Below are 19,752 nucleotides of genomic sequence, written 5' to 3'. Positions count from 1 at the left end.
TGTATTGCTTCCCTTGCTCCCAAAGCAAGTGTTGGAGGGCCAATTGAAAAAGAAGAAAAGAGATGAGCCCGGAAGAAAAAGTGTTAAAAAAGTGAGATGGCATTATAAAAAGAAAAAGATATGGTCGAAAGAATGAATGAACAAAAGAGTGAGATGACCATAGAAATAAAAATAGAAGAAAAGGATGAGAGGAAAGAAAAAGAGAAATAAAAAGAGGCCAAAGAAAAAAAAAGGGAAAAATAATTTGATGACCCAAAAAAGTGAGTGAGTGAGTTGTTTATTTTTTCATAAGCCCTTTCATGTACTTTTGTACGAAGTGGTTTATTTTCATTGTGATGATATAGCCGGTTCAATCCCGAGCATTAATATTTCTCCTTTGTAGGATTTTGATGAAGTTGTGATGAGGAAGCGAGCAAATGTTTATGGTATAAAAATGCAATGGGTTGATCCATATGATGTTGAGAGAAATCATCGTGAGGTAAGAATAGTTGCCACCGCAACGACTATGAAATATGACCTTCTTCGTTAACTTAGTTCCTTGTGTTGTCGTTTTTCGAGGGTTTGGAGAACGTGTCGAACATGTGATATTTAGGAGGTATGATTGTGATTTATCATTTTTGCCTAAGTGTCATAGAATGAGGATGGTGATATATTGCCTGAATCAAATTCAATTGTTATTCATTTTGAGTTTTAAAAAATTGTCAAATTGATGTGACTTTGTCATGGAAATGAATTGAATGCGTTGGAATTAAACTCATGTGATGTGATAAATGATAGCTTGGATAGTACATTTAGTGTGTCATATTGCATGATTTATACTTGGTTGGCGATGGTTTTGAAAGGTGCATGATAGAATATGATAATTTCTTCATTCATGATGAATATATGTTTAAAGAAAATAAATTTTTCATTCTATATTCATTGCATGAGATAATTCTTATTCCTAGTGAACTACGATCGTACAAGTGTATGGATTTTATTTTTGTATTAACTAGGTCTAAGAAGGTGAGGAATCTGATATTTGTGATAGTTAATTATATTTTATCATTTGATTTCGTTTTTATTTGGTGTATGTTGAAGTTGGTGAGTTGATAGTGAAGACAACCATGAAGTTAGGGTTCAAAGCATTGATGGAGCACGGTGGCGATAGCACCTACAAACATGAGCTTATAGATAACCATGTTGATCATATAATCCTTGTTGTTACTAACTTGCTTCATTTTTGTTTAGGTAGGCAAAGATTTGAGTGCTTCATTTTTGTTTAGGTAGCAAAGATTTGAGGACAAATCATTTTCAAGAAGGGGAGGATGATGCGATCATGGTAGGTCAAGCTCTGAGGGAAGCGTGGGATACTTTAGAGTTGCCGGAAGGACCAATCACGAGGGGGTGGATGAATAGATCAAAGGAAGCATTGTGTGGATTCATTAGCAATCGAGAGGAGATTGAAAACAAAGTTCCAAGTCTCAAAGGAGTCGTGATGCATAGAAGTGATCTTGAAGCCAAATGAATGTTATTAAGTGCGGAGTAATGTGGGTGGACCAGCGCCACAGCGCCCGGGAAGAAGCGCCGCAAGCACTATGCAAAGATGCAGCTCTGGCTAGCGCCTAGGCGCTACATGGTGGGAAACTGTAGCGCCTAGGTGCTACAGAGAGGCGCCTAGGCGCTGCCTTCGCCGTGGGTTCAACGCCTAGGTGCTACTGGATCAGCGCCGCAACGCTCGACCTGCTGAAAAATAGAGATTTTTCTTATTTTGAGCATTAGATAATTTGGAAACTTGTCTTTTGATATATTTTGATTTTTTAAGAAATATTTGGACGAATTTTGCACATTTTCTCAGATTATTGAATATTGAATTACATTGTTCTTGAGTTTCAATCATATTTTTGTGAGTTTTTCTCTCAAATTCAAATCTTATATTTGTATACACTTTTGTATGTTTCTCAAACAAACTTATCAAAGTTTAACACTGTAGTGTTTGTCGATTGTTCTTCACTCAGATTGTCAAAGGCGAGTTCTTTGAAGGTTCATTCGAGTGTCGATTGTTTTCTTGTGATTATTGTTGCTAAGCTTTTCATAGTTTAGAGGTAAATATCACGCAATACTTGATTCAAAAGATCGAGACATCACAACACGGATCTTTATTCATTATTGAATTGAGGGCGCGATTCCAAATAATCGTATTTGCCTTTCTTTCGTACGAGGATTCATATCAACTTACATTTTAAGTTTGTTATAGCAAAAAGTGCTGCCAAATTCGTATGGTTGTGTGTGGGGTGGTCGAGTTGTCATGAATCTGGGTTGAGATTTCATGAATTTGGGTCGTGTTTTAGATTCATTAATACTTGACCTAGAGATTATAAATAAGTTGTTGGAAACGATTTTTGACTTTATACATTTTAATATCGGTTTTAGTGAAAGGCATCAACCAGAACGTACACACGACCCAGATTGAAAAACTCGACCCAAATTTTAAAAAAATTTCCCTTTTCATGCCAAATAAAAATTTATTTCTCCACCAAACTTGAAAGAAATCAGTTTTATGCATGCAAGCTGACATCAGGGTCTCACTACACTCAGTTGTTTGATAACACGTTAATTTTTTAATGAAATTGAGTTGAATCAGTTGGTCCTAACAAAATCAATTCGGTAATTTAATTTGATTTGCAAAATATTATATGAATTCGAATCACATTTTGTGGTTTTTAATGAGTATACATGCCTATAATAGCGAGAATGATGAATTTTGGATAGAGTATCGCAAGAGGTCTGTACGCTTTTTGTTGTTGGAGTATTGTTTGCTCACTGACCTCAATTGCTCTAAAATTTATCCCATAATACCCGAAGAATATGGATTTAGGGTTAGACCTTTTAGTAGGAGGTCGAAACTATGTCTTGGTGATTCGAAGGCTAAGATTCATGAATATGGAAATGGGAGAGGTGAAGAAGTGAATGTTTAAAAATTGAAACTGACCAGCCTTTATTTTATGACAGATGTATTTGGTCCTCATCGTAAAAGAAAGCATGATGCATTGGACCCGGAGTGGATAAGATTAGTTGATGATTTGGAGAGTTTTAATTACTGTCCATGGGGTATATTAGTTTTCAAGGAAGCAATTTATGAGTTGCAAAAAGACCTCGAAACAAAGTTTAGATGTAATAAAAATTTGGCCGAAAGACATAAGAATGCTCTGGCTTCAATGGGTTTGGTAGCTTTCATATTACTAGTTTTATTCATCTTTTGCAGGTAAATTAATATTGTATGTTTTTTTAATATTATTTATAATTTATCTCATGCTAATATACTCGTGTAACATGTTTTTGCTAGATTTTTACGTTTGAATGTTTTCCATTTGTTGGTGAAACATTTGTTGCTCTTAGAGAGGGTTCAAATGTCCCAATACCTTAGATGTGTCATTGGGTGACAAAAAATAGAATAAAGATCATTCACATTCGATGAATGATGTCACCAAATCATTCAGTAGTGTTCCAGACGAGGTAAATACGAAGAATAAAATTTATTTACTTATGAATTAGCTAATATATTATTTGTTAGCTAATGTTATAATGTAGGTTTTCGTCAGCATGCTTACTCTGATGTATTCCACTTTTTACCCGATGTCTAACTTGTAAATATTCCAAAATATTAGAATAAATTCTATAAATATTTAATCTCGTGTTAGGATTTTGATCACTTACAATATGTTTGGAAGCATGGATTTGATGGGATATGATGGGATTTGGATTTGTGAATCCAGTTTTTACCATTTGGTTTCATGGAATTTAAAAAAAGAATCGAATTTTGAAGAATTCCATGGGATTTGCTATGATTTTATTCTGTTGGCTCAAATCTCTTCAGATTTGAGAAGATTTGGTAGGAATTGGATTTCAAGCAAATACAACTCATTCAAATATTTATTTTCTCAACTTTATCCTTTCTATTTCTCTTTATGTCATTCATCATTTTTCTTCCATTCACATTCCTTCTTCAGCAACCACAACATTCATCTCACATCGTCAGCCACCAACAGCATTCAGGAGTCATTCTCTTACCTTAAACCAAGGTTCCTCTCTCTCTTTTATTTGAGTAAATGTTCAATATTTGTTTTGACAATAAATGTTTAACTGCATATACCTGTCATCAATGGGCTTTTTCTGTGCTCCGACTACTTTGTAGTCTGTGTTTGTTGGTTTATGTGACCGAACACTTATGATTGGTCTGTATTGTGCTTTTTCATGGGGGTTTTTAATGAAGAACATGTTTAAAAAGTTCTCTTTTTATTCTCGGAATGTGACTGTTCCAAATTGTCAGTTTGAAGTAATTCGTTGGATTCTTTATTGCAATCGCCAATCAAGTTTATTTTACATTCTAGCTTTAAATGTTTTTACCTGAGAGTCTGTATGTGTTGGTCCCACGTGCGGAAATTTGAGATAATAAAACCCGAAAATAAAGAATAAACTGGACACCGAGATTTACGTGGAAAACCCCTAAAAATTATTAGGGTAAAAACCACGGGCAATATGAAAAGAATTCCACTATAATATTTTGTGGTGTACAACTCACTCACTGTGTTTCCAAATAGAACACACACTCTCTTAATACAGGAGAACAAAACACCTCACAAATATTATAGAACTAAGCACTCAAATGCTTATAAGATAAGAAAAAACTCGAAGAAGGGATGATTTCAGAATGAAAGGGGGAGCTCTATTTATAGAGCCCCTTGACCGTGTGAAGACGCGTATAAAACGCGTCTTCCATCTTTCCACGAAATTTCCGCCATTGGAAATTTCCGCCTGCCCACATTTATTACATGTTTTGACTGGCCCCATTTAGAAAACTCTTGTTCCTGCCGACATTTCTCCCACTTGGAGATTTGATTGAGAATCAAACACATCTCCACACATCCTTTCAATCTTGTCATTTCCTGCTGCTTACGTTTTCGCTAGACCACTTGAGGATCTACACCACTCAAACTTATCAGTGTTCACTGGCTTGGTCAGAAAATCAGCTATGTTATCCTTCGTATGGATCTTCTGCTTATCCACGCTTCCTTCTTCTACTACTTCCCGCACAAAGTGAAATTGTACTCCAATGTATTTCGTACTGGAATGAAAAGCTGGATTCCTTGCGATGTGCAAGGCACTCTGACTGTCACAAAACAAAAAAACATTTTCTTGTTTGTGCCCGATCTCCTCCAATAACCTTTTAAGCCATATTGCTTCCTTGCAAGCTTGAGTAGCTGCCATGTATTCTGCCTCTGTTGTAGATAACGCCACAACTGTCTGCAGTTTTGAAACCCAGCTTACTGCTCCCCCTGCAAGTGTAAACACATAACCAGTAGTAGATTTCCTCTTATCATGATCACCTGCATAATCTGAATCGACAAAGCTCCTGAGTGTAAAATCCGATCCTCCATAACATAATGCAGCATTCGAGGTACCCTTAATGTATCTAAGGATCCTCTTAACAGTGCTCCAATGCTCTCTTCCAGGATTCGCCATATACCAACTAACTGCTCCCACTGCTTGAGCAATGTCCGGTCTTGTACAGATCATAGCGAACATCAAACTTCCCACTGCTGATGCATACGGTACTCGAGACATCTCCATCCTCTCTGCTTCACTGCTAGGACACATCTCGGAGGATAACTTGAAGTTAACAGGAAGAGGGGTCGAGATTGGCTTACTATCTTGCATGTTGAAGCGTTGCAAGACTTTCTTTAAATAATTTCTCTGTGAAAGCCAAATCTTTCTGTTACTTCTATCTCGGTGAACTTGCATCCCTAGAATCTTGTTTGCTAGTCCCAAGTCCTTCATATCAAACTCCCTAGCCAACTGTGCCTTCAATCTTTGGACCTGATCTTTGTTGGGGCCTGCTACCAACATGTCGTCCACATACAACAGCAAAATAATATAATCATCACCAGACCTCTTGAAATACGTACAAGGGTCTGCACTCAGTCTGTTGTATCCAAGGCTCATGATATAGGAATCAAATCTCTTGTACCAACACCTCGGCGCCTGTTTGAGACCGTACAGAGAATTTTTTCAACCTGCAAACCAAGTTCTCTTTGCCTATTTCCGCAAAACCTTCTGGCTGGAGCATATAGATTTCTTCTTCAAGATCTCCATGAAGAAATGTCGTTTTCACATCTAGATGTTCTAGATGTAGGTCAAACTACCGCACACAATGTCAACACTATTCTGACTGTTGTCAGTCGAACCACAGGAGAAAATATCTCATTGAAGTCAATGTCTTCTTTCTGAGCATACCCTTTTACCATCAATCTAGCACGATACCGCTCCACTTGATTATTGCCATCACGCTTGATCTTATAGATCCATCTGTTTCCAATGGCTTTCCTCCCTCGTGGTAGTGTAACAAGATCCCAAGTTTTATTTCTGTCTAATGTCTCCAACTCTTCTTGCATTGCTATCATCCATAAGGATACATCCGAGCTTTGAGTAGCCTCGTGGAAACTCGATGGCTCACCATCCTCTGATAATAGACAATATGCAATATTGCTTTCAGTGACATAATCTGAAAGTCCACCTGGTGGTCTTCTATCTCGAGTTGACTGCCTCACATTGGAAACTTCAGACTCAACATGTTCTTTTTCTTCGTGCTCTGGTACTGCTTCACAAGAAACTTGACCTTCGTCCGTATTATTTTCCACCTGAAAAATAGTAGTTTCTGAATTCGGTGTGCCTTTGTCTCCCTTTACTTTATCTTCCTCGAAGATAACATCCCTGCTGATGACAAGCTTGTGAACAGTAGGATCCCACAAGCGAAACCCCTTTACTCCATCAGCATAACCCAAGAAGATACATTTTCTGGATTTCGAATCCAACTTCGATCTTTCTTGCTCATTGTACAGAACGTACACAGGACTTCCAAATGTATGCAAATGAGAATAATATGTCGGCTTCCCGGTCCACATCTCCATCGGAGTCTTCAGATCTATCGCCACTGAAGGAGAACGATTGATAATATAACAAGCGGTTTTGACTGCTTCCGCCCAAAATGACTTTTCTAGACCTGCGGTCCTCAACATAGCTCTTGTTCTGTCCAACAAGGTTCTGTTCATCCGCTCCGCCACTCCATTCTGTTGAGGTGTGTAAGCCGTCGTGAATTGTCTCTTGATGCCCTCATGTTGACAATATGCATCAAATTCATCATTGGTATATTCTCCTCCATTGTCAGTCCTTAGACACTTGATTTTCTTTTCTGAATCAAGTTCAACCCGCGCTTTGAAATCTTTGAAGACTTGGAAAACATCTGATTTCTTCTTGATTGGATACACTCAACATCTCCTAGAGAAATCATCAATAAACGAGACAAAGTATCTCGCTCCTCCTAGGGATACAACCGGTGCTTGACAAACATCCGAATGAATCAGCTCCAATATGCTTTTGCTCCTGGCAGTAGAAGTGCCAAACTTTACTCTGTGTTGTTTACTGGTAACACAATGCTCACAAAAGGGTAATGAAACTTTTGTAAGTCCCGGCAGCAGCTTCCGTTCTGAGAGAATTTTCAACCCCCAGTTCTGACATATGCCCGAGCTTTCTATGCCATAACACTGTTAATTCTTCTCCTGAACCATTTGATGCAATAGCTAGTTTTGCCTTTTTGTGTGTTTCTCCCAAAAGTACATACAGATTTGCAGCAACATTTTCCGCCTTCATAACCACAAGCGCGCCCTTCACAATTTTCATGATCCCGTTCTCGATACGAGTTTTGCACCCGATGTCATCCAATTGCCCCAAGGACAAAAGATTTTTCGTCAGTCCTTTCACATGTCGTACCTCCTGTATGGTGCGAATGGTGCCATCAAACATTTTAATTTTGATAGTATCGACCCCAGCGATTTCCAAGGCATGATCATTTCCCATGAATACAGATCCTCCTGAGACTGGTTCATAATGATCAAACCATTCTCTCTGAGACGTCAGTGTGCCACGTCGCTCCTGAATCCATAATCCATGTGTCACAAAATTTGTGTTTGCCTTCTGCAACAGTTGCTGCTTCGCTGAATAATATTTCACCACTGCCTGAAGTACTGGCCACATTTCCTTGAGAGCTTTTATCGATACTCGTACACTCTTTCTTGAAGTGCCATTTACCGCCACATTTAAAGCAGTAAATATTTTTCTTCTTACTTCTCGACTTTGATCTACCTCGTCTTTGGCTCCCACTGGAGTCACGTTCCATAAACCTTCCTCTTATCATCGGCAAAGCCTCTGCCTGCTTCGATGTTACCAATCTATCTTCCTTATTCTTGCGCCGGCTTTCTTCTCTGAGAACCGCAGTCAAGACATCGTCGAATCTTAGAAAGCCCATAAGAATATTGTTGGTAATGTTGATGATAAGTTGATCATATGAATCTGGTAGACTTTGAAGTAGAAGCTCAGCACGTTCATTTTCCCCTATTTTATGCCCCATGGAAGTTAGTTGGGCAAATAGGGTATTTAGTGTGTTGATATGGTCGGTCATCGATGAGGATTCCGCCATCCGAAGAGTATAAAGCCTTCTCTTTAGGAAAATCATGTTGTGTAGGGACTTGACCTCGTACATCTTTGTCAGAGTATCCCAGATAAATTTGGCTGTTTTTATCTCAGAGATACTTGACAAAACTTCGTCAGCTATAGCCAAGTGTAAATTGGCAACAAGCATTATCATTCATCTCGTTCCACTTTCCATCATCCGCAATCTCCACCGGTCTATCTCCAATAGCCGCCAAGCAATTCTCCTTTTTTAAAACTGCTTGTATCTTTATTTTCCACAGTATAAAATTGCTTCCATTGAACTTTGCTATCTCGTACCTTCCCGCCATTATGTCTACAACAATTTTAGTAGACTGGACAAAATAATCCCGCCTTAAATAAAAAAACTCAAAAAAATCTTTTCTGATGTGGAAGATCAGTCTAGGCTGCAACCACAGAGCATACTCAGAATTTTAAGAAATTTTAAACCATGGCTCTGATACCACTTGTTGGTCCCACGTGCGGAATTTGAGATAATAAAACCCGAAATTAAAGAATAAACTGGACACCGAGATTTACGTGGAAAACCCCTAAAAATTATTAGGGTAAAAACCACGGGCAAGATGAAAAGAATTACACTATAATATTTTGTGGTGTACAACTCACTCACTGTGTTTCCAAAGAGAACACACACTCTCTTAATATAGGAGAACAAAACACCTCACAAATATTATAGAACTAAGCACTCAAATGCTTATAAGATGAGAGAAAACTCGAAGAAGGGATGATTTCAAAATGAAAGGGGGAGCTCTATTTATAGAGCCCCTTGACCGTGTGAAGACGCGTATAATCTTTCCACGAAATTTTTGCCATTGGAAATTTCCGCCAGCCCATATTTATTACATGTTTTGACTGGCCCCATTTGAAAACTCTTGTTCCTGCCGACGGTATGTTCATTTAAAAAGTTCAAATTAACTGAACTATTTGACTTTTCTGCCCCATAATTGGCTCTCGGAGATGAGGGTTCAACACAGTATATCACTTTGATGCATCTCATCTTCACCGTGGAAAGACTTGGTTCGGCTCAAAGATAGTTCCTTTATTTCTGTGTTGGTGGACAAGCTCCTCTTTTTTCCTTTCTTACAATAGTGTTGAATTGCAGCCTTGCCACATTCTAGTTTATCCACTGATATGGGAGTTTTAGAAATGTTCAAAGCTTTTTTCGGTGACAATGAAGCCTTTTCTCTCAGATAGTGTGCATCAGTTATGGGAGAAACTGGACCTACCAACGCTTTTCCCATTGAATCCTTAACTGAAAAGAAAACGTTTGTTTCTTAGTTTCCCATAAAAAATGGACTTTTTTCAAAAAAATTCCTTGAAAGTTCTATAGTTAGTAATATTTACATGTCATTGAATAATTATTTGTTTATCCAAGAAATTATGATGTATTATTGACATTTTGGCTTTCTACGATAGCTTTCGTATTTTATATAAGTATTTTCTTATTTAATAGATGGATAACATCAGCGGATCAGCTCAAAAACACAAATGGTTGTAGCAATAGAATCTTGCATTACTTACTTGAATTTGTTATTTCATAAAAATAAGATGTATATAATTAGCAATATATCAGAAAAAGATCCCAACAGAGATGAAGTTAGGAAAGAGTTGATGTATCAAGAAAGAATTTGTGGTGTGCTTCATATGGAACCGACTGCATTTAAAAAATTCGTTAAAATATTACGAGAAAAAACACACCTAATAGATACTATACATAGCACCATAGAAGAACAGTTTGCAAAATTTTGTATATTGTAGAACAAAATGAAAGTAATCGTTCGATGTGATTTATATTTGTACATTCGGGAGAAACAATCAGTTCGACATTTCAACAATATATTAAAAGCAATCATATCTCTTGAAGATCAATTAATGATTCAACCTGATGGAGAGGAAACCTCGCCTGAAATCCTTCATAATCCTAGATTTTACCTATATTTAAAGGTACAAAAATATAAAGCTTTTTGTCATTTAATTAAATTATTTGGCCCATATCTATATAAAAAATGTATATATTAATTTAATACATATGGTAGGATTGTATTGGTGCAATTGATAGAACACATTTCCGTGTCAAAGTTTGTAAAGAACATGTTGGAAAGTACAGAGGAAGAAAAGATTTCCCCACACAAAATGTGTTGGCTACCTATTACTTCGATTTGATATTTATGTATGTGTTACCTGGATGGGAAGGTTCCACGGCTGATGGGCGTATCTTGGATGATGCGCTTAATAGAGAAGATAAGTTGAAAGTTCCAAATGGTATTTCATCAAAATTATATTAGTCGTTGAAAATAAACAATAACAATATATTTTTATCTACAAATATTTTTGTAGGTAAATTTTATCTTGTTGATGCTGGATTTATGCTAAGAGATGGCTTTATCGCTCATGTTCCTCTATCATCTAACAGAATATAGTAGTCGTGATCCGAATCACAAAAAGAAATATTTAATCATAGACATATATCTTTGAGGAATGCAATTGAAAGAGCCTTTGGTGTCTTCAAGAAAAGATTTTCAATTAGCTAGTGGTGTTGAGCCTAAGTATAATATAGGAGACCAATTCAGAGATTATAGTAGCATGTTGTATATTGCATAAATTTTTAATGGGAGTAGATCCCGATGAACAATTGATTGCTGCAATTGATGATCAACTTATAAATGAAGGAGTGAGAAATGAAGATTTTACTTCTTCCCGTGGTACACATGAATGGTAGTAGGCCTGAAACATCTAATAAGGAAAAGGATATCGCAACACATATGGGAAGATTATACATATGGTGGTGATTAGAATATATTTTTTTATGTCATATTATTTTAATAATAATGTTAAGTTGGTTTTATTTGTATCTAATATGTTTTATTTTATTTTATTTGTTTGTTTTGTGATTTTATGTTCGATTATTTTTTCTTATGAAGTCATTGACTATTTTACTATTTTAAATAGTTTATTTATTTGTAATTCAGTTTTGTATTTATTACATGTTAGGAAATGAATAGCGAGGCTCAAGATGTTGAAACTGTCAATTACAAAGCCTGGACACAACAAATGGATGGCTTTTTACTTGATTTTTTACTAGATCAAAAAAATCAAGGTAAAAAACCGGACAAGAGTTTTAATCATGCAGCATATAATGCTTTACTTGAAGCTATTAATTCAAAATTTCTTATGAAAGTGAACAAAGATAAAATTCAGAACCGATTTAAAACATTGAAAAGAAAAATAACTATTGTTCTAGAAGTTTTTTAAAGAGGCAGTGGATTTGGTTGGAACAACATAACAAAAAATTTTGATGCACAGGAGGAGGTTTGGGATGCATTAATCAATGTATGCATTATTGTTTTGTTTATTTTGTATTTTTTTAACTTATTAACGTCTTAACCTATTAATGAAAATTGAGTAAGTATATCCTGATTTTAAACTTGTCCGAAATATTGTGGTATTGAATAAATATATTTTGATGCTAAACTTGTCCGAAATACTGCTATTCCTTCTTTTCTTGTGCTTCGAGAATTATTTGAAAAAGATAGAGCTGCTGGAAAAGGAGCGAAAACTAGGAAAGAGAAGACACGTCGCTGGACGAGAGAATGAAGAGAATTAAGTGGTGGTGAATTTTCAAGAATAGAAGAGACCGACCAATTAACAGTTGAGCAAGAGATACGTTTGGAAAGTTTGGATGATTTCAGGGAGGAGAACTTTCAACAAACTTTCATTCTTCGTTCATCATCTACAATTGTTATATCTAAGTGTGGCAAAAAAAAATATCAAAATCTGATGACCTGAACGTGAGACTTGATAGTTTGAATGCTACACTCTCGCAAATTATTAAAGTGATGGATCTCGCTGAACAGAACAAACCTCGCTTCCAAGAGGTATACATTGAATTGAAAAAACGGAATGGAGTTGATAAAAATTTCGTTTTTGCAGCAAATGATTTTCTGATGTCAAATCCAATTACAACTGATTTTTTCTTAGGACTTCCACATGATGACCGCCAATTGTTGGCTATCATGGAAAATGGACAATTCATCTTAAGATTTAATAATGACTTGATTTGGTAGAATAAAAATTAGGATGTGATCCCTAATTATATTCAATGTTGAATTTATTAGTTTTATATTTTGCATACTTGATCCTTAATATCTATTCTCAAAGTTGTCAGGAAGATGAATAATTTTTTATTTACTAATAATAATTTGTTTTTCTATTTATAAAATTAAGATATGATTGAATATTTAATTTTAAAATAATTTATTTCGTTGACTTTAAATTTGAATATTTAGATTTTATGTTCGATTATTTTATTTTAATAATTTATTGTGTTTTCATTAATAATAGTTAATTATTTATATAAAAGTTTATGTAATTTATATAACATAAATATATAGCTGAAAATATAAATGAAAATATATGATAATATTAATTTTAAATTTTTGGTTTTTTAATAATATGAATAATATGAGTTAGAAAATTATTATGTAAAAAACTTTGGTAAAATTTTAATTTTCAAATTCAATTCAAATCTTTTTTCACCAAACAATAAAAAATTTCTAAATACTATTTTTAAATTTCAAATCAAACCCCAGATAAAATTTTAAATCCTTCCAATCCAATTCTTATTTTGAATCCAAATCTCTTTCAAGCATTCAAACACGGTTTAATCAAATCGAACGCCGGAAGTCTCTCTACTTATTCATACATCCAATAATTACTCACACATTTGACGTTGACTCGATTTATCTTCAAGATTTAATCTGTGAGTATTCATTCTACTTCCAATGTTGCTTCCCTTTCCTCTTCCTCAGATTGGTGTCGAATCTGGAGCTCGAAACACAATTTTGCTAAGGCATTTGCTGATTCTTTACTTCAGCATGCGTTTTCTTGTGTGAAAAAGCAAATCTAGTGTAGTGGGAATGTTTAACAATTGGAAGTTAGGTTTTGGTGTATTGATTTGGTAGCAGTTCTGTTTATTCACTTGGTTTCGTTTAATTTGGCTGAAATTTTGTTTTCTACACCAACGTTGTCATTCTGAATTCACAAGTTGAGATAGTTCCTGATTAGATCTTATTGCTAAAAGTGATAGCTATGTGTTGATTATGATGTTTTAGCCTTTTTTAGAGCCAAAAAGGCCAAAAAACTTGAGACTAGATATGCTTACGTGTGCAATTTCTGAACAACTATTCTTTCTTATTGTTTTTGTGTGATGAACACGCTGCGTAACCAGGAAATACGGGAATGGCAGATGTGGTGAACCACCCCTATATTCCAACAGATCTGAATTTGCCCGGATTCGTGCCTGGGTTCCTTTCACAATCGACCATTCTTGCCGTATATGGCATCTCTTCTGTGCTTGTTGTTTTCTTCATGTGGATTTTGTCTGGTAAGTGCTCCTTCAAATTGTTTCACACTTTCATTTATTGTTACATCTTTGTTTTAGTCAACGGATATATGATTTCTTCGGGAAAAAAAACTTGTCTTTAGCAATCTATATGAAATGAAATCCCAGCGCAGGTGCTCCTGGCTCCTATGCTGTCAATACTAAATTATTATTGAGAAGTAGCGAAGTCTTGCCTGTATGGTTGACTATTGGGTAATCGTCTTTCTCGTGTCCAAATCACAACGAAAGTTTTAAAATTTTATTTTGACATTCAAAATATTTGGACATTCGTATGATTTAAATTAAACTTAAACATGATAATATATCTTTAGTGAATTAATTCACTCGTCTCCAACTATTCTGTTGTTAGTGGATATAGCTCTTGTTGAAAATCTCTACAAACTTTCTTCAAATCTCCTTATTTAAATTTTCGAATCAAGTCCACGACCGGATTTCTTGTTCCTCTTCTAACTTGCACTAGAAAATTAGAAGATATTTTGCGTAGAGATGGAACACGAATAATAAATCGACTCAATACTATAATCCGAATTTTTCTTGCAAAATTGGGATTCCGAGAGCTGAAAGTTTTTCTTGCGAAATTCCAAAAAGTTTCGAATGATGCTTGTGCAATAAGAATAACCAATTCTTATTATTTCTTTAATCTATCATTTACTTAATTAATCTAATTAATTAAGTTAACTAAAGATTCTAAAATCCATGCCCAAATCATAGCCAGTCTCGACTTTTAATTCATATATCTTTTCAAGGATATCATGCATTAATTTATTTTGCTTTGTGTGCAAGTTACTAAAATTATGGTATCATGAATATTTGCATATTACATAAATCAATACCATATTTTATAAAAACTTAATGGGCTTTATTTTAACTCGATTAAAATATAATTTAATTATAAAGTCCATTTGAACTTTAATAAATTAGCATGATGGACTTGTAATCATACAAGCCCATGATCCATGCTCTCATTACATTAATCTTATCATAATCCCGATCGGTGATCAAATATCATCAGTGTGACAATTTCAACTTGTTCGTTATTATGATGCACGCTTTAATTTTGAGATCACCAATGTCTAAATAAGGCAAGTGCACTCACTTTGACTGTTTTAGCAGTCATGCTCTCAAAATTTTTATATGCTTTTATAAAATTTATTTATAAGTTTATCGATTGATCATATCAAACTTATTTCTTATAAATTCAACTCATTGAATTTATTATCTCAACGAGAACAAGTAAACCAGTGCTTGTGTGACCCTTAATGGTTCAAAGATTCAGCTAGCCGTGGACTCACACTCTTTGTGATTCAGGAAATTTTCCTTTATTTGGGCGTACCCTAAGTTTGCTCCATTCCATGCATCAACATTTGATCACGAGAATGTCAGAAATTATTTTTCTGATTAAACTCATCGAATCATGGTAAGAGCGTCTAGTAGCATCACCCCATGATTCCCTAGGTATTACTGATAGTGCCTGCAAAAACCAGTCGGTTATGATTGACGTACAGTACGGTCCCTTCATCTCATATATCCCGATCGAATCTGCAACCATTGGTTCATCAAGGGTTGCATGTTAATTCAATAGCTATGTGATACAATCATGAAACATTAATAGTGTCATCGCATGTACAACTAGAGAACTTTTTACCTAATGTACATCCCACACTCTGGCCAGATATTTCATGCTCTATTATTTCGTTAGATCACATAGGATATCCACACTCATAGGTGAGCGGTGAATTCCCGACTACAATGCACTGGCTCCTACACATTTCGCAATTGCACCCAACCTCACCACCTTGTGACCCCCGCGGAGTCGGTAAACAAGTCAAAGCACAATCCTAGTATGTAGAGCCTCAGTGTTGTCCCGGATCGTAAAGACTAATCATGTACAATCACAACCACGGACTTTTCCTCTCGATGAATGATAACCACTTAAAAAGTACAAAGGAGGGGGTTGTTCGGTACAATCATCGTATGATTACCCATCTGCATGATTTGACATCTCTATGCCCTTACTATGAAACAAAGTACACAATATCACAGATGATAGTCACAAGATCAAACGGTCCTTTATCCTTATTTTAGGCTGCTGAATCGACTAGGAACGAATTTAGAATATACAGTGTTTACAAATGAGTTTGAAGATCGAATTACGATTCATTTGTATTAAAGTATAATCAAATACTTTATATATGCAGATTGCATGAGTATACAGATAAAGTAAAATAAAACTATAAAAAGTTAAATTAAAATAAAAATTGTTTATTACTCTTGAGTCAATAAATCCCCTAGCCAACCTTTGGCTTGCAGGGCATATACTCTAACATTGGGAAACTAAAGTTACTGAGATTGTTGTCTTCTATCATGTAGTACATTAATTTTTTTAGGTTCATCTATAATTATTTGATTCAACTAGGGAGGATCCAGAGTTATCCCTCTCCTCCATTCAAATTTGAGGTTGGGTGGCCTCGCCTCACAAGCACCCAACCTTCATTTTGCTCTCCCTTTGGTTTGTCTCCACCACCTAGATGCCCTACTCATATTCCAAAAATGGTCAGCTCTCAATGTTAGTTCTGACCTTGCACTAGTGTTCTACTCGGGAGAGCCCTTCAGGTGAATTGCTTTGAGTAGATAAAGCGATCAAAATGCAATTATCACCAAGGGCTAAAAAAATATTTATATGTGGTTAATATAATTACTTTAATCTGGATTTATATTATAATTTTGCGCTTTCTTCAGGTAGTTTTTTCTTAATAGATTGACCGAACTCTTTTCTTTTAAATCCAATTGTAAATGCTATGCATGTATACCTCTTGTTTTAAATAGAACTTTAAGCTTTTGTTTGACAAGCTGATGTAAGTTTTTGATGAAATCCTTAATAATATCCTAGAAAATGCATAAAGTATTTCTTGGGAAAAAAAATTGTAACCATTGATAAATCTAGAGAAAGTTTTACAGTATGAACCCTCAATTAGCTTATCAACCTTCTTGTTTTGTCCCTGGCTTGCCACCAAATTCTTCATCTTTTGGCCCTTTTTCCAGCAAAAGACCCTAACCATATTTAGGATCTACTACATTATCTAATTTAGATACGAAAGACCTCACGTCTCAAGGATGCATACATCCCTTCTCAGTGTGTGAATATCGATTCTCGAGCATTGAATCCACCTCAACGCAAATGAAACTTTACCTTAGATTTTGATTTGAAGAAAAAGTTAATCAGCTGAGGATGAGCCCTTTTTATCAGGTTGGAAGGAATGACCAGTAAGAGTATATGGATTTCTCACATCCTTTGTGAACGCCAAATATAAATTTGATTTTGAAATGATGAAATTCGTGCCAGTAATCCAGGCAACATTTCCAGCTTCGCAATCTGGCGTGTATGCTATGGTTTTCGGCTATTTTCTTAAATCAGATTTGGTGATCTCTTTTATTCTTGTCATGATATCTGACTTGTGGGATGACAACTTTAAAGGATTTATATTGTTCTTTATGTTTAGGGCTGTTTCATAAGAAGTCAAAAGTTAATAGAGTGCTTATGTGCTGGTGGATATTCACGGGCCTTACCCACATTATTCTGGAGGGATATTTTGTCTTCTCTCCAGAATTTTACAAAAAAACGACTCCACATTACCTTGCTGAAGTTTGTAAGTTCTAGTTCTACTATTTCATCATGGGTATTTTTTTTAAATTTTACGTTTATTTCCATAAGCATGCAATTTACGTCTGGCAGGGAAAGAATACAGCAAAGGTGATTCAAGGTATGCAGGACGGGATTCTGGAGTTATCGCTGTTGAAGGAATCACAGCTGTTTTAGAGGGTCCAGCTTGTCTCCTTGCAGTGTATGCATCAAATTAACAATGTATCTGTGTTTTTTTTCCCTTTCTTTGGAATTTAATCTTATTTGTTGTTTGACTGGAAAGAGACCTTTTTACATCTGGGCCATTGCATCCCTTCAAGTTATGATAGATTTACAGCTGTCTACCATGATAATATTCGTGTATTTCCTTAATAGTTACCACGTGATATGTAGACATAAGCTTCGATGTATAGAATTTCCTGGGACGCTGCTCCCGCTATCCCATGTGGCTGCCTATGGCACGATTGAAAGTCGACAGAATGAGTGTTATACAGTTTAAAACTGAAAGCGATTTCATGATGAATATGAACATGCCTTTCCACTGTGTTCAACCATTTAACCAACTTGATATTTTTTGTGAGGGCCCTTTTATATATTTCCTTTCGACTCTCTTAAACCGAGTGCCGCATTTCTATTCCCAGCTCTGTAATGGCTCGAAAAAATCTGCGCAAAAATATTGTGGCTCTTACATTACCATCCCTCTTGGATTTTGGCAGGTATGCTATAGCTACAAAGAAAACATATAACTACATACTCCAAGTGGCCATTTGTCTGGGGCAGCTTTACGGAACTGCAGTGTATTTTGTTACATCTATATTAGAAGGAGATAACTTTGCTGCAAGTCCATTTTATTATTTTGCTTATTACATTATGGCTAACATATGGTGGGTTATTATACCTACCATCATTGTCATCCATTGCTGGAAGAAGATTTGTGCTGCAGTCAAGTTTCAAGAACAGAGAAAGGCGAAAACCGATTAAGTTCTGACTGCTAAATTTGGTGTGTGCTCCTTCTGTCCAGAACTCAATAACCTTATTGATGCTAATTTTATAGCACTGTTTATTTCCAAAAAGATTTCATATATTTGGAATTGCTTGAACATGTTTGCTCGAAAGATTTTTTCTTTTGTACTTGCTATATGTCTATATTCCATGTTTAGTCAGCCAACTATCTCAATAAATCTCGTCTTTCAGTTTATACTGATGAGCAATAGAGTCGAGCTCGAGTAAGCGGCTCCTTAGTTGTGCCTCGACCAAAAACAAAAACACGAATCTCACCACGCAAGCTTGCACTGGAGCCCATCTAATGGTAGCTTTTGAACTCAGTACAAAAGGCTCAATTTTATCAAATACCAATCGAGTTAAAGGTATTGTTATAGTGCATCAATAAAAAAAAGTTTCTCTGTTTGTTTTCCCCTAAAATCAATTGTTAGGCCATGAAATCTCTAAGATAATAAAATGAAATTTACTAAAAAAAAACAAAACCATTGATATTATTTTCATATCCAATTAATCCGATGTCTTTATTACCTTAAACCCTTGGTTCTATAGTTTTCTATTTTATGATTTGTGTTATCAAAATATTATTTATATTAAAATTTTACTAGTTATATTTACTTTCTACTTATTAATGAGTAGATCTTCAGGTCGACTCGTTCATATATCCAATAAAAAATAGTGTTTGAGTAGGACAGGAGTTTGCAAATGAGTTAATCTATACTATTTTATTAAGTTTGAGACACTTAGAGTAATTAATTTTAGTGTTATGGTCTATTTTAAAAATTATATATATTAATAAAATGTTTAAAATTTTATGTAAGTTATATATAGCTCAGTGGATAGAGTCATTGTTTTTTTAAGTTTAGATTCTATGTTCAATTCTTACTGAAGTAACTTTTTTATTCTTTTATTTTTCAATTTATTTTTTAATTTATATATCAAAAATACAGTGTAGTCCTTCGCTATTTCTTATAATTATATTTTGATTCTCATTTAAATATAAATCAAATGAATTATAAAAAAATATTATACAAGCACGCAACGCGCATGCGTCGGTTGACTATTTGTAATAAATACTCCCATTTGAATAAATACCACAGGCATGGGGATCACGAATTTGACGGTAGTATTTATCCCACTTAAAAAGAAGAAATTCTTTGGTGATTGA

General features: G+C 35.1%; 1 protein-coding gene and 1 long non-coding RNA gene across 6 annotated transcripts; one reads left to right on the top strand and one right to left on the bottom strand.

Moving 5' to 3' along the window:
- The first annotated feature begins 3,904 nt into the window (after positions 1-3,904).
- On the top strand, positions 3,905-18,783 carry LOC142555069 (putative 3-beta-hydroxysteroid-Delta(8),Delta(7)-isomerase). Of its 5 annotated transcripts, none has more exons than XM_075665728.1 (6): positions 3,920-4,061; positions 12,078-12,419; positions 13,772-13,927; positions 17,446-17,592; positions 17,679-17,787; positions 18,302-18,783. In XM_075665728.1, the coding sequence occupies exons 3-6, from the start codon at positions 13,783-13,785 to the stop codon at positions 18,564-18,566; spliced, it is 666 nt and encodes a 221-aa protein (XP_075521843.1). In that variant the 5' UTR covers positions 3,920-4,061; positions 12,078-12,419; positions 13,772-13,782; the 3' UTR covers positions 18,567-18,783. The 5 variants fall into 5 exon arrangements, with proteins under 5 accessions (XP_075521842.1, XP_075521843.1, XP_075521844.1 ...); XM_075665729.1 differs by having other exon boundaries at positions 3,940-4,061; positions 12,074-12,419; XM_075665727.1 differs by lacking the exon at positions 12,078-12,419 and having other exon boundaries at positions 3,905-4,061.
- LOC142555070 (uncharacterized) lies at positions 13,478-13,864 on the bottom strand. The gene is made up of 2 exons (XR_012822319.1): positions 13,723-13,864; positions 13,478-13,691 (listed from the first exon to the last, which is right to left on the bottom strand). It is a non-coding gene; the product is annotated as an uncharacterized LOC142555070 (long non-coding RNA).
- Positions 18,784-19,752: the final 969 nt, after the last annotated feature.

Source organism: Primulina tabacum, chromosome 9 (genome assembly GCF_025594145.1).
Source record: "Primulina tabacum isolate GXHZ01 chromosome 9, ASM2559414v2, whole genome shotgun sequence".
In the NCBI taxonomy this organism is placed as follows: domain Eukaryota; kingdom Viridiplantae; phylum Streptophyta; class Magnoliopsida; order Lamiales; family Gesneriaceae; genus Primulina; species Primulina tabacum.
Note: the sequence above shows the minus strand (reverse complement) of the source record. Positions and strands in the feature narration are given on the sequence as shown.

What these genes read in the sequence shown, in the direction of transcription:
- LOC142555069 (XM_075665727.1), top strand. Translation starts at nt 13,783, where the DNA reads ATGGCAGATGTGGTGAACCACCCCTATATTCCAACAGATCTGAATTTG. An exon ending in CTTCATGTGGATTTTGTCTG is followed by an intron (nt 13,928 to 17,445) that starts GTAAGTGCTCCT and finishes CTTTATGTTTAG; the next exon opens with GGCTGTTTCATAAGAAGTCA. An exon ending in CCAGCTTGTCTCCTTGCAGT is followed by an intron (nt 17,788 to 18,301) that starts GTATGCATCAAA and finishes GGATTTTGGCAG; the next exon opens with GTATGCTATAGCTACAAAGA.